Source organism: Lynx rufus, unplaced genomic scaffold (genome assembly GCF_022079265.1).
Source record: "Lynx rufus isolate CCGP_SWC_20201006 ecotype Redwood Valley unplaced genomic scaffold, mLynRuf1.p SCAF_10, whole genome shotgun sequence".
Classification (NCBI taxonomy): domain Eukaryota; kingdom Metazoa; phylum Chordata; class Mammalia; order Carnivora; family Felidae; genus Lynx; species Lynx rufus.
The window spans coordinates 642708-656293 of record NW_025814824.1 but is presented as its reverse complement, the minus strand read 5'-3'; the positions used below and the strand labels follow the sequence as shown (position 1 = coordinate 656293).

General features: G+C 50.1%; 1 protein-coding gene across 1 annotated transcript in view; it reads left to right on the top strand.

Annotated features, from left to right (window-relative positions):
* IPPK (inositol-pentakisphosphate 2-kinase) overlaps positions 1 to 13586 on the top strand; it is a 48355-nt gene that overhangs the window by 26795 nt on the left and 7974 nt on the right. Inside the window, exons 9-11 of the mRNA XM_047100493.1 lie at positions 2364 to 2643; positions 3764 to 3914; positions 4489 to 4591. Of these exons, the coding sequence (XP_046956449.1) occupies positions 2364 to 2643; positions 3764 to 3914; positions 4489 to 4591 (534 nt within the window). The remainder of the gene's footprint in view (positions 1 to 2363; positions 2644 to 3763; positions 3915 to 4488; positions 4592 to 13586) is intronic.

Here is a 13586-nt window from a genome sequence, read left to right as displayed (position 1 = left end):
TGCCACCTTAACTCCTCCTCAGTTCTTATTTTTAATTCTTACAAAGACTGAAGGAATTTCATATTTAAAGCCTAAAGATAAGTACTCCTTCATCTGTGGATTGATTTGGAACAATCTGGAACCTTCAGTGAGGCTAGTATTTTTCCCGGTGGACCCTTTTCTGACTGTGCTTGCCTGCTGGGCCCGCAGCGAGGGGAGTGGCTTGGCCCCTGCTGTGGGGCGGGGCCTGGGGGGCTTGCTTTTGCTAAAATCAGAGTGGGAACAACACAGAGGTTGTGATAATAGTTCCAAAAGAGTGAGATTAAGAGAAGGGACACAGAATGGCTTTTTTTTTTTTTTTAACGTTTACTTATTTATTTTGAGACAAAGAGCACAAGCTGGGGATGGATAGAGAGAGACAGAGAGAGAATCCCAAGCAGGCTCCAGGCTGTCAGCACAGAGCCCGATGTGGGGCTTGATCCCACGAACCATGAGGTCATGACTCGAGCTAAAACCGAGAGTTGGATGCTTAACCAACTGAGCCCCCGAGGTGCCCCCAGAATGGCTTTTTAAGATAACACCAGGAGCAGTGAAGCCCATCGCTGCAAGTGCCATCGCTGCTTGTGAGTCAGGCTTTGGTCCTCTAGTTCAGGTGTGCCCCATTGCCTGCTGTGGGAGCCGCCTCCCCGTTGGCCCGACTCCACAGCTGTGGCTGCATCCACCCCCACACTGGACGCTTGTGAGACGTGGGGGACATGCAGCTTTGTCGTGGAGCCCAGGGCAGCGGCGCTCCAGGGAAGGTCACATGATGTCCTTGAGTGGCTGTACTTGTATAGATTTCAGACACTGGGGAGAAGAGGCTTTCCACTGTCCAGCAGTCACTCAGCTGCTCGCAGGCCTGGAGAAGGGCAGCTTTGCGGGGGCTGAGGTGGCTCTTGTCCTGGACTGTGGGCCGAGCCCTGGGCCCACCTCTTGGCTGCAGTCCCCAGGCCTGGTTTTGCTTAGCGCTTCGTTGTGGTCCACTCCCCCCAGGGACTCCTGCGTACCCTTTGCCTTCTTCCTGCAGCAGGGCCCATGTCCAGGGTCAGTCGTCTCGCGAGGGTTCCCCTGGCCCCATGGCCAGCAGGGGCCTCAGCTGTGTGCCTCTTACTCAGATGTCCGTACCTCTGAGCTTGAGTGTGTGACAGGACACCCAGTGGAGGCACTGTGCGCCGCTGAACCCCCGAGCTTGATGAGGGAGGAATGCCCTGTCCACACCTCCTGGGCTGGGTTGATTCTCCTCTGCCACCTGAGGACAGAGCTGTGACTACCCTGCTTTGTATTCTCCACTGTGTAACAGTCACATACCGTCTCTCATGGTTTCTGGGGCCTGGAATCGAGCAGCACAGCTGGCTCTGGCTCGGCCCTCTGGGGGCTGTGTCCCCTCTGATGGCTCGGCCCTCTGGGGGCTGTGTCCCATTTTATGGCTTGGCCCTTCGATATCTCGGCCTTCTGGGGGCTGTGTCCCCTCTGATGGCTAGGCCCTCTGGAGGCTGTGTCCTCTGATGGCTTGGCCAGGGCCCAAGACTGTGCTTCTAGGATGGCACCTTGGTTTCTGGCCGCGGGGGGCACGAGGGGCTGCTCAGCGTGGCTGTGTGGTTTGAGGGGAGGCATGGGAGGGAAGCCACAGCGTCTTTTACACCTTAGTCTTGTAGGGGATGTGCGGCTACTTCGCCTTTGCAGTGGGGAGAGGGCTGCAGGGTGTATCAAGGGGCCACTGGGGACCGTGTGAAGGCTGCTGACCGCCCCGTCTCTCCTATGTGGGAGCCAGGGGCAAGGAGTCGGTCACTCCCCTGGGTTGGCTGTGGCTCACGGGTCACAGGGTCAGCCTGTGCTCACAGCCCGGGGAGTGTGGTGCCATGGGGGGATTCTTTGCTAGACTTGGTTTTAAAAGACTGGATGGCCTTGGAGATGAAACTCTCCACACTAATGACACTGGCAGCCTCACCTGCCCTGCAGAGGACAGGACTGACATCCACACTGGCTGAGAAGTCTGTGTGTCCCCCAGTAGCATGGGCATCACGTGGCTTCTCGAGCGACAGGCTGGGGTCTTTGGGAGTTTGGGCCTAGGGCTGAGGTTGCCTGAGGCCCCGTGTAGTGCACGTTCTCCTGAGGCTTTGTGTCTCAGGCCAGGCCGGTCCTCACTTTTTGAGAACGTTTTCTTTTTCGTGTTCTAATGGGGTTTGACGCTTGGTCAGTGACATGGTGTGTGAAGGCGGGTCTGGGAAACCCAGACAGAGACAGGTAGGGGGTCCAGTCCCTTTACCTGCTCAGCGGGCGGGGACAGAGGTATTTCGCCCCAGCCTGTGGAGTTGACACCGTCCTGTCTCTCTCTCCGCCTAAAGAACGGTGAGCTGATTTATGGCTGCAAAGACGCCCGCAGCCCCGTGGCCGACTGGAGCGAGCTTGCACGCCACCTGAAGCCGTTCTTCTTCCCGTCCAACGGCCTGGCTGGCGGGCCCCACTGCACGGGTGCCGTGATCCGGGAGCTGGTGCGTGTTATCACACGGGTGCTGCTGAGTGACTCTGAAAAGGGCCGGGCCAGCGCCCTGAGGCTGGGGCCAGGCCCGCAGGGCCCTCGTGTCTGTGAAGCCAGCCCTTTCGGCAGGAGCCTGCGCCACCAAGGTAGGCCACGCTGGGTGTAGGGGCGGGCAGAGCGTGTGGTGCATCCTGCCAGGGTCCTGCCTGGCCTCACGGAGCACTTGTGGGAGCAGCCTGGGCCCCGTCGGGGCCCCCCAAAGCCCCCCAGCCCCCGTGGGGAGACCTCCCCGCCGTCTCCTCTTTTATCTGGGTTTTTAAGTTGCGGTACACGTTTGGGCTGTAGGGTTTTCCCTGAAAACATCGCCCCCTGTGTCTGTGCGTCCTCTGGTTTGTCAGGGGCTTTCCTACAGTCTCCTGTCTCGTGGTTGCCACCCTGGAAGGGTAGGTTTTCTGTGGCTGGTGGAGAACTGGGGCTCAGAGGGTCAGGGTCCCACAGCTCAAGGCCCTTGCGGGTGGGGCGGGGGGCCCAACTGTGACTCAGTGGGTGTCCCAGCTTTGAGGCCGCCCCGTGGGTGGTTTGGGCTTTTGCCGTGAATGTTCACGGGACCCTCGTTTGTCCCTTTGCCGCCTGCTGGTGGGCTCCATACGTCCGGCCTGCGGCGTGTGGGAGAGCCACCGCCAGGAGCCGGGAGGTCAGGGTGTCAGTACTGCACACGCTGCAGCCCCCCCTGCAAGGACTCAGACCCATCCTGGTGTTTGTTCCTGGGACACGGCTGCTCCTAGAAGGCTGAGAGATGGGCCGGGACCCCGACTTCCCAGGCCTCACAGCACCTGCTGCACGGCAGGGACCCAAGAACGCTCGCTTGTGGGATGGACCTCGCGTCCACACTGACCACGATGACCACTCCCTGCTGCGGGTATCAGTGGCAGCTCTGACCGCCATCCTGTGTGGCCGCCCGCCCATCAGCCTGGGTTGTGGTTCGGGGCCCCGCAGACACGGTTGAGCAGATGTGATGACGGTGTGGTCACTTTAAGTTTTGTGCTTGGCTCATCTAGCTTGAGGGCCGTCTCTGCACTGAGACCTGGGCTGGGGTGTGGACTTGGAGGCCCTGGACAGGGAGAAGCAGGAGACACGGGGGGCCCCTGCTGGTCTGTGGTGCCCGGCCCCGTGCCCCAGCCGTTCTGTGAGGCAGGGTGTGGCCTGTCCCCAGGCTGTGTTCCATCCTTGACGGTAAACCTCTTGTTTTCCCGATGTTCTTGGTAGGAAAAAGCGCCCCGGAGTGCTCGGGGTTACCGAAGGGCTGTCTTCTGTACAAAACCCTCCAGGTGCAGATGTTGGACCTGCTGGACATCGAAGGCCTCTACCCTCTGTACCGGCGGGTTGAGCGGTACCTGGAGGAGTTTCCTGAGGAGAGGTGAGGCCCAGGCCCTGGGCACCCCTGTGCTGCCTAGGCTGAGTGGGCCCCGAGCTCTCCTGAGGGGAAGACGGGGCTGGGGGAAAGGGGTCATCCTAATGGGAGGACTGCCCGCCCAGCCTGGGGTTCGGTTCCCGTGGCAGGAGCAGGGCTGGCTGGCAGTCCTGTCCTGAGTCGGCGGAGCCTGCAGGGGGCAGTGCTGCTCCACAGCCGCCCGGCCGCTCCTGCCACCTGGCCGCCCTCCCTCCAGGGGGGTCTCCCGGGTCGGTGCCACAGGCTTGTGGCTGGGCTGCAGTATTCCCGGATCTGGACCCCCCGTCTCCCCAGCCGCCACCCCTCACTAGCGTCTCTGACTGGATGCCATTTGTCACAGCGGGAGACAGCCTGGGCTTCCTGGTTCTGGTCTTGCACGTTCTGTTTAAAACTAACGCTGCAGAATGATGTTTAGTGTCAGGAAGAGGTGGGTCTTCTAGGTGTTCTTTAAAGGCAGATGTGTGATTGTTAGATCGTTAGCAGTTTCAGAAACCGTTTCCGGGCAGCTTTGCCATCCTGTTTTTTGCGCTTTCTCCTTCAGAAAAACATTGCAAATAGACGGGCCTTATGATGAAGCGTTTTACCAGAAGTTGCTTGATCTTTCCACCGAGGACGACGGGACAGTGGCCTTTGCACTGACGAAGGTGGGCGGACCCTTCTGGAAGCGCTGTGTGCTCCTTAGGTTCTTCACACTAGCTTGGGGCTTTCCTAAGACATGTGGTCTTCCATTACCTGTCCCTGGTGGTTAAAGCAGAAAAACTGGGATTGAAAAAAAAGGGGGCCGAGTTTCCCCCAGGTGGCCTGGGGAAGGTGATACCTCAGCTTTCAGGGAGGATTTCCGTTCTTCCTGTTGGCTCCAGGCCACCCAGCCCCAGCCCTGTGGCCGTGTGTGGGTGGCATCCCTCCCCAGAACTCGGGCCAAGGGCAGCCTGGGAGGACGTCCCCAGGAGGAGGCCTGGTCCTGCCCGAGGGACTTTGAGGCTCACTGAACCTGCATAGAAGAAAGCGTCTTTACTTCCAGTGCCCTCTGACTGAAATGCTGCATTTCCTCCATTATGAATGTGGCAACAACCACTGTCGGGTCATCAGGACCCCCGACTTTGCCACCGAGAGAAACCAGACCTTCTTGTTTCACACGATCGTTGCCGTAGATACCTCGCGGTACCTGAGCTTTTGTGGCGCAGGACTGTGTCCTACGTTGTTTTAAACAGTATTCTGGCATTGGACAGAGTCATCCTGCTGTTTATTTTCTGCATTTAAAGAGGTTATTCTGAGAGGGACCCATAGGCCTCACTGTGCTGTCACGGGTTTTGCTAAATGCTACCGCGGCTGGTTGCGAGCGAGGGACACGAGGGAGGTGTAGAGCAGATGACCCCCTCCAGGCACACGCGGGCAGCTGCCCGGGAGCCTTGGCTCACCTGCTTGGGGCCCCACGCGGCTCTGGCTGCCCCTCTCCTGCAGCGCTCATGGTGTGGAGGAAGACGACGGAGGCGGCCCCTCCCGAGTGCAGGGCCATGGTGGGGAGTTCTCTGAGGTGCTCGGGGCAGAGCTGTGCTCGGGGTGGGGAGACGGCCAAACGCGGAGCCTCTGCACCAGAATAAAGCGACAGTCTGCCCTACGTTGTCTGCAACTTGGGGGCGCGTTGCTTCTCTTTCCAAAGAAGCGGTATGAAAGACTTCTTTTTTGTACGTTTCTATATTTTTCAGAGTTGTCACCAGATAAATATGTAAACGTGTGTGTGTAACCATAATTTTGTGGTGAGAGACCCAGGCAGTCATTACTCCACTGCCAGAATGGCTGAAACCAGTGCCCCCCCCCCCCCCCGGGCTGGTGCAGGGTGTTGCCCTGGAGAAACCGGTCACTTGACCGTGCCAGGGGCGGGTAGGAATCCGTGTGGGGAAACATGAAAGCTTCTCACAAACTAAACCTGCATGAACCCTGCCACCTGGCCTCTCTCTCCGGGGCATGTGTCACAGAGAAGGGAATGCTTCTTCTCACAAGCCCTGAGCACTGGACACAACCCAGGGGTCCACCAGCAGGTGACATGGCAGTGCTAAGCAACCAGTGACCTGGCCATATCACCAGGGTGCCACGCGGGGTGACGGAACTGGTCCCAGAAGGTTACACACTAGGATTGTTTCTATGACGTTCTTTTTTAGAGGTTTTATTTTCAAGTAATCGCTATGCTCAACATGGGACTTGAACTCACAACCCTGAGATCAAGAGTTGTGGGCTCTACCGACCGAGCCAGCCAGACGCCCCTCTCTGACATTCTTGGAATGACAAAGATGAGTGGTGGCCGTGGTTTGGGGAGGTGGAAGGAAGGTGGGTGTGTCTATAAAGGTCAACTCAAGGCATCCTTGTGACGGGTCTGCCGTGTATCTTACCGTGGTGGTGGGTGAACACGTGTGGCCACACTACACGCGCACACACCGGAATGAAACTGCAGAGAGTACGAGTGTCCCTGTCTTTGCTGGATGCCATCCTGTGTGAGGTTTGCAAGATGTCATCACTGAGGGAGGCTCGGTGAAAGGTGCTCGGGTCTCTGCGTTATTTCTTTTTTTTTTTTAATTTTTTTTTTCAACGTTTATTTATTTTTGGGACAGAGATAGAGCATGAACGGGGGAGGGGCAGAGAGAGAGGGAGACACAGAATCCAAAGCAGGCTCCAGGCTCTGAGCCATCAGCCCAGAGCCCGACGCGGGGCTCGAACTCACGGACCGCGAGATCGTGACCTGGCTGAAGTCGGACGCTTAACCGACTGCGCCACCCAGGCGCCCCTCTCTGCGTTATTTCTTACGCCAGCACGTCAACCTAGAATTACCTCCAGAACAATCTAGTGAAAAAGATTCAAGCAGTGAGTGGACTGTGTAATTGTGACCGAGCTCCTGCCCTTCTGTCTCTCGGTTTGGGAGACTGCCCACGTTACATGCACCGGTTGCCAGCACGCATTTAGCAGACCGTCGCTTGAGGTCTCTTTGTTGGGACGTAAGGGTCCGCCTGTTTTTGTTGTAGGGAGTCAGGTTCTGGTAGGTGCGAACCTGAAGAGGGCTGGCCGTGGAGGCAAGTGGTGGAGCAAGTGGAGGTCATTCTGATGCTACAGACGAAATTCCTTCAAGAACTCACCGAGCCTCCGACCTCTGAGCCGAGGGACTTTTCCCTTCATTTTGAGGCTCCGGAAACTGTAGCCCGAAGAGACCCTTGATGCATCGTGTAGAATTCCACAGGAGGGTCGACGCGCTTGTGGAAAGGGCCGGACAGATGCTGGAGACGGCTCAGAGCCTCTGGCCTCTTACACGTGCTCGACGTGCCATGTAGTTCAGAGGTAGCCACAGATCAGCCCAAACCAGTGCCGCTGTGTTCCAGTCAAACTTCATGTGCAACACAGGTGGTGAGCTGGGTCTGGCCCCTGGCCCGTGGCTCGCCGACCTCTGTTTACTTTGCATGTCAGTTTTTATGTTCCGTTTTTCACTCCATTGGTTTGGAAGTTGCACATTCTGTTCCTATCCTTGAAGTGGTTACTTGTCCGGTCTAATGTTAGTGACTTCACCCACCCACCCTCCCCCACCACACACACTCAGAACACGAGGAACTGGGTTCACTCCACTTGTCACTCCCACCTTTCAGGCAGCTGCTTGTCTGGGGTTCTTCTTGTTCTTTTCTAAAGTCGCAGTTTACAGTACTGTTTACTCCTGTCTTTGCCCATCGTTCTTACATCTTACTTAGAACTTTCCTTTGTTGCCTTTTTTTTCGATAATGGGTTTACTGAGATACAACTTACATGTCATACAACTTACCTGTTTAAAGTAACTCCGTGGTTTCCACTACATGTGCACCTATCCCCAGTCAATTTTAGAACATTTTCACCACCTCAGGAAGAAATCTTCTCCACCGCCCCCCCCCACCCCCCCCCCCCCCAGCTCTAAGCACCCACCAAGACTTTCTGTCTCTGCGGATGTGCCTAGTGCAGTCACTGCGTATACACGGAGTCCTTCAATCCTTGGTCCGTTATGACTCGCTTCCTTCACTTGGCATGTTTCCCAGGTTCATCTGCATTTGTAGCATCCATCAATACTGTCTGCCTTTTATAGCTGAAAAGTACTCCATTCTACGGGCACATCCCATTTCATGCGATTATTACTGGTGGACATTGACTTGTTTCCACTTTTTGGCTATTACGAATAATGCTGCTATAAATGTTTGTATACAAATTGTTGTGCGGACATGTTTCTATTTTTCTCAGCTATACACATAGGAGTGGAATTGGTAGGTCAAATGATAACGTACGTTTAATTCTATTGGGATCTGCCAGACTGTTTTCTAGACTGGCGCTCCCATTTGACATTCCCACTTAACTTAAAAAAATTTTTAATGTTTATTTTTGAGAGAGAGAGTGAGGGAAGGAAGGGGGGGGAGAGAGAGAGAGAGAAAATGAACGGGGCAGGGTCAGAGAGAGAGAGGGAGACACAGAACCTGAAGCAGGTTCCAGGCTCCCAGCGCTCAGCACAGAGCCTGCCATGGGGCTTGAACTCACGAATGGGGGGAGATCACAACCTGAGCGGAAGTCACATGCTTAACGGCTGAGCCACCCAGGCGCCTTTCCGATTTGGATGCCTTTTAGGTCTTCTCCTTGCATAGCTGCCCTAGCTAGAATTTTTAGTACAATGTGAAACAGATGTTGCAAGAAGAGACATCCCTGATTTGTTCCTGGTTTTGTTGGGATAGCATTCGGTCTTTTCTTTTTTTAATTTTTTTTTTAACATTTATTTATTTTTGAGACAGAGCATGAACAGGGGAGGGGCAGAGAGAGAGGGAGACAGAATCTGAAACGGGCTCCAGGCTCTGAGCTGTCAGCACAGCCCGACGCGGGGCTCGAACTCACGGACCGTGAGATCATGACCTCAGCCGAAGTCGGACACTCAACCGACTGAGCCACCCAGGCACCCCCAGTCTTTCATCATTATGTACATGTTAGCTGTGGGCTTTTCATAGATAATCCTTTATCAGGTTTTCATAGATAATCCTTTATCAGGTTGAAGAACGTCCCTTCTTTTCCTAATTTGTTGAGTGTTTTTGTCAAGAAAGGATGTTGGAGTTTATCAAAGATCTTTTCTGTAGCAATTGAGATTATCAGTGTTTTTCTTTTTCTTTCTTTTTTTAAAAAATTCTGTAGATAAGGCATATTACATTAATTTGTTTTTGGATGTTAAAACCAACCTCACATTCCTGGGATAAATCACACGAGGTCATGGCATATGATCGTTCGTATATGTTGCTAGATTCAATTTGCTATTATATTGTTGAGGATAATAGTATCCACATTTATAAGAGATACTGGTCTGCAATTTGCATTTCTTATGATGTCTGTTTTGGTTTTGGTTATCAGGTAATACTGGTCTTGTCAAGTCAGTTGGGAAGAATTCCAGCTTCTTACTTTTTGGAGGGGTTTGAGAAGGATTGATGTTAAGTATTCTTTAAGTATTTGATAGAATTCAAATACTTGAATACTTGAAGCCACTTGAAGCCACCTGGGCCTGCACTTTTTTTTGTAGTTAGTGTTTTGATGCCCAGTTCAGTCTTTTTTGTAGGTCTGATGATACTGTTTCTTTGAGTCAGTTTTGATAAGTTTGTGGCTTTTTAGGAGTGTGTCCATTTCATGAGAGTTGTCTAATATATTGGCCTACAATTGCTTATAGTTTTTTTCTTCAAGTAAACCCTTTATTTTATTATTAATATTTTTATAGTGTATTTATTTTGAGAGAGAGGGGGAGGGGTAGAGCAAGGGAGACTGAGCATCCCAAGCAGGCTCCATGCTGTCAGCTCCTAGCCTGACATGGGGCTCAATCCCGTGAACTGTGAGATGATGACCTGAGTTGAAATCAAGGGTCAGACATCCACCACCCAGGTTCCACTCAAGTAAACCCTTTGGAAATTACATTAGTGATAGCACAGAGCCTGCTTGAGATTCTGCTCTCTTTGTGCCTCCCCTGTTCACTCTCTCCCAAAATAAATAAATAGTAAAAGTCTTTTGGAAACTTCTGCATCCTCTTTGTTGGGATATGTTTATATTTCTCCACAGTATTGAAGGGTAACTTTTTCTAAGTATGAAGAAAGGGTTGACTTTTTCTCTTGGCATTAAACCATTCAGTGTAACATCATCTGTGTATACGGCTGCTGAGAGGTCTTCTGTCAGTCTGCCTTTTTTCAGGAGGGGAGTTTTCTTCTTTGCCTGCTTTTAAGAGCTTGTCTTTCTCTCTCTTTTTTTTTTTTCCCCTTCCCCTCCCCCATGAGTTTCTGTTAAGTTTCTCAGGATCTGCATAAGAGTGAAAACATATGGTATCTGTCTTTCTCTGTATGGCTTATTTCACTTAGTATCACACTCTCCAATTTGACAATAAATTTCATATATTAAAAAAAAAAAAGAGCCCGTCTTTCTCATTACTTGACATTTTAGTGCATTGTGATTAGGTGTGGCGTTCTTTGTGTGTATTTATCTATCTTTATCTATGTATGTTGTGCTTCTATTTGTGGATTTATATCTTCTAGAAAATTCACAGCCGTTTTCTTGTCACATATTTTCTGTTCTCCATTATCCTATTCTCTTTTTCTGGGACTCTTTAGAGGCAGGTCAAACCTCATTCTGTATCTTCCACATGTCATAACTGCCTTCCTATTTTTCATCTCTTTGTCTCTGTACTCCATCCTAGGTATTTCTTCAGTTTTGCCTTCCTACTCATGGATTCTTTCTTCACCTGTGTCTAATCTGCTAGTTTATTCTATGAGTTTTCTGTTTCAATAGTTATATTTTTAATTTCTTAAAGTTCTGTTTGGTCCATTTATACATCTGCTTGGTAATTTTGGTAGTTCCTTATTGCTTGTCCATTTTTAAGTCCCCATCTTTTAGTTCTTCAAACGATTTATGAATAGTTGTTGTTCTGTATCTGATATCAGATACATAATAAAACCTTAGAGGTAAAAATTCTGTATTTTGGCTGCTTCATCCATGCTTTGTTGTCTGCTTGGGTTTTTAATGGTCCATGATTGGGGGTTCGTGTGTTTGATCTTAATCTGTGGGAATCCTGGACCTAAACAGAGAATGCTTTCCTTCAGAGAAGATACAGATTCTTGGCTTGAGGGAGAAATCTCAGTCTGGACCCTGTACTCTGCGGCTTATTCCTAGAAACACTGCTTCCATTGACATCTGCCTCCAGGGTGGCTCAGCCTTCCTATTTGCTCCTTGCTCAAAACTGTAGTTTTGGCTCTTCTGGGGATGAGTGGTGAGAAGAGGGGATTGAGCAGGGATTTCCCTTACCTTCTGCAAGCCCAGCGGTGCACTGACAGGTATGTTAACAAGGACTTGGTTGTTTTGTAAGAGGGCCCTTGGAAGTCCCCCATATCCCCTGAAAGTGTCAGTTGCTTTAGTACGGCCAAATCATTGTCATTTACTTGGTTTTAATGTGTTACGGTTAAAAATAATGTTGACATTCCTGCTTTTGACAATCTGTAAGACAGATTATTGGGAGTAAAACTGCTAGACTGATTTTTGATAGATCCTGTCAATATTGTCTTGCCAAAAAGATTTTGCCAGTTTATGTTCTTCCCTGCAACAATCGAGGGCCCTTTTCCTCCATGCACCACCCCCCCCAAACACTATATGTTACCAGTATTGAGAATTTTATTTTTAAAGTTTATTTATTTTGAGAGAGAGAGAGAGCAAATGAGTGAGCACAAGTGGGGGAGGGGCAGAGAGAAAGGGAGAGGGAGAGAGAGAGAGAGAATGAGAATCTGAAGCAGGCTCTGGACTGTCAGCACAGAGCCCAATGCAGGGCTCAAACTCCATGAACCGTGAGATCGTGACCTGAGCCAAAATCAAGAGTCAGATGCTTAACTGACCGAGCCACCCAGGCGCCCCTAGAATTTTATTTTTTAATTTTATAAGATTTTATTCTCAACCATTTGTATTGTGAAATATAGCACACACAGAAAAGTACAGAGAAAAAACATAGAGTCTAATGATTTATCACAAAGCAAACTCGTGGGATTGCCAGTTAGGTCTGGATGTCGAACACTGGCAACCAAGCAGAATCCCTGTTGGTGTCCTGTCAGTCATTCCTCTTTCTCTTCTCCTCAGAATTAACTATTATATTGACTGATACCCCTCTAGTTTAGTTTGTTTCACTTTTGAACTTTATATATGGAGTCCCATCTTTTTTGAAAAACCCTTTATACCATTTATAAGATTCACTCATGTTATTGCATGCATTTCCATAACTGAATTGCTTTATAGCAGTGCACGGAATAGGTGCACCAGTGTATCTGTTCTGTTGATGGACATTTGGCTCGTTCTCTGTTTTTGGCTATTGCGAATAAAGCCACTGTAAACGTCCTCATTCAGATCCCTCAGGGTACATGTCACACATTTCCTTGGATATATTCCCAGGAGTGGAATTTCTGGGCCAGAGAGATGAGCATATCAGCTGGAGGGGATTGTGCAAAACAGGTGGTTCATTTACAGTCTCTACAACTGGCCAGAGTAGTTCCCGTCGCACCTTATCCTCTCTACCACTTGGCTGTGTGTCTTTCTAACACTAGCCATTCTGGTGACTGTAGTGGTGGCTTGTTGTGGTAATGAGATTAGGCACTTTGTAATATGTTTATTGGCCATCTGTGGGGTTTTCTTTTTGTGAAGCCTCTTGCCCAGTTTTTGTAACATTGTCCGTCTTTTTCTTACTGACTTGAGGAGTTCTTTATGTATTATGGATAGAAGCCCTTGTGAGATAGATGTGCTACTGATACCTTCTTTCATTCCATATCTTGCTACTTTACTCCCTTAATGGAGGACTTTTAAGAAAAGAAGTTCATAATTTTAAGGTAGTTTAATTTTTGTCTTTTTCCTTTTTAAGAAGTCTTTATCTTTCCTCTACTTTAGGGCCCTACCGGTATTTTAAAAACTGTATTGTTTTGCCTATCACATTTGGTGGGTATGGCATGAGGTAGGATTTGATTTTATTTTCACATGGAAGGGTCCCAGAACCACAGGGGTTATCCTGATCACTAGAGAGTCAGAACCAGCCCTCAAGAACGTCTTTTCCTTCAATAAATGCCTGGCTCTTCTCGACCTCTGCTTGTGTACATGAATCTTAGAATCCACTCGTTCAGTTCTACAAGGAAAAGCAACAACCTAAAAATGTTGGGATTTTGATTGGTTTGGCATTAAAATGATAATTGACATCTATATAAAACAGTCTTCCAACATGGGCATGTTCTGTTTTTTTTAGGTGTTACTTAAAATCAAATAAAAACATTTTAGGATTTTTTTTTTTAGAGAGGTCTTGTATTTTATTAGATTTATTCCCAGATATTTGATGGTTTTATTATTTATTTATTAAAAAAATTTTAAATGTTTGTTTATTGTTGAGAGAAACAGAGCATGAGTGGGGGAGGGGCAGAGAGTGAGGGAGTCACAGAGTCTGAAGCAGGCTCCAGGCTCCGAGCTGTCAGAGCCCGATGTGGGGCTCAAACTCATGGACTGCAAGATGATGACCTGAGCCAAAGTCGGATGCTTAACCGACTGAGCCACCCAGGTGCCTCAATTCCCAGTTATTTGATGGTTTTAGATACAAATGGTATCTTATAAGAT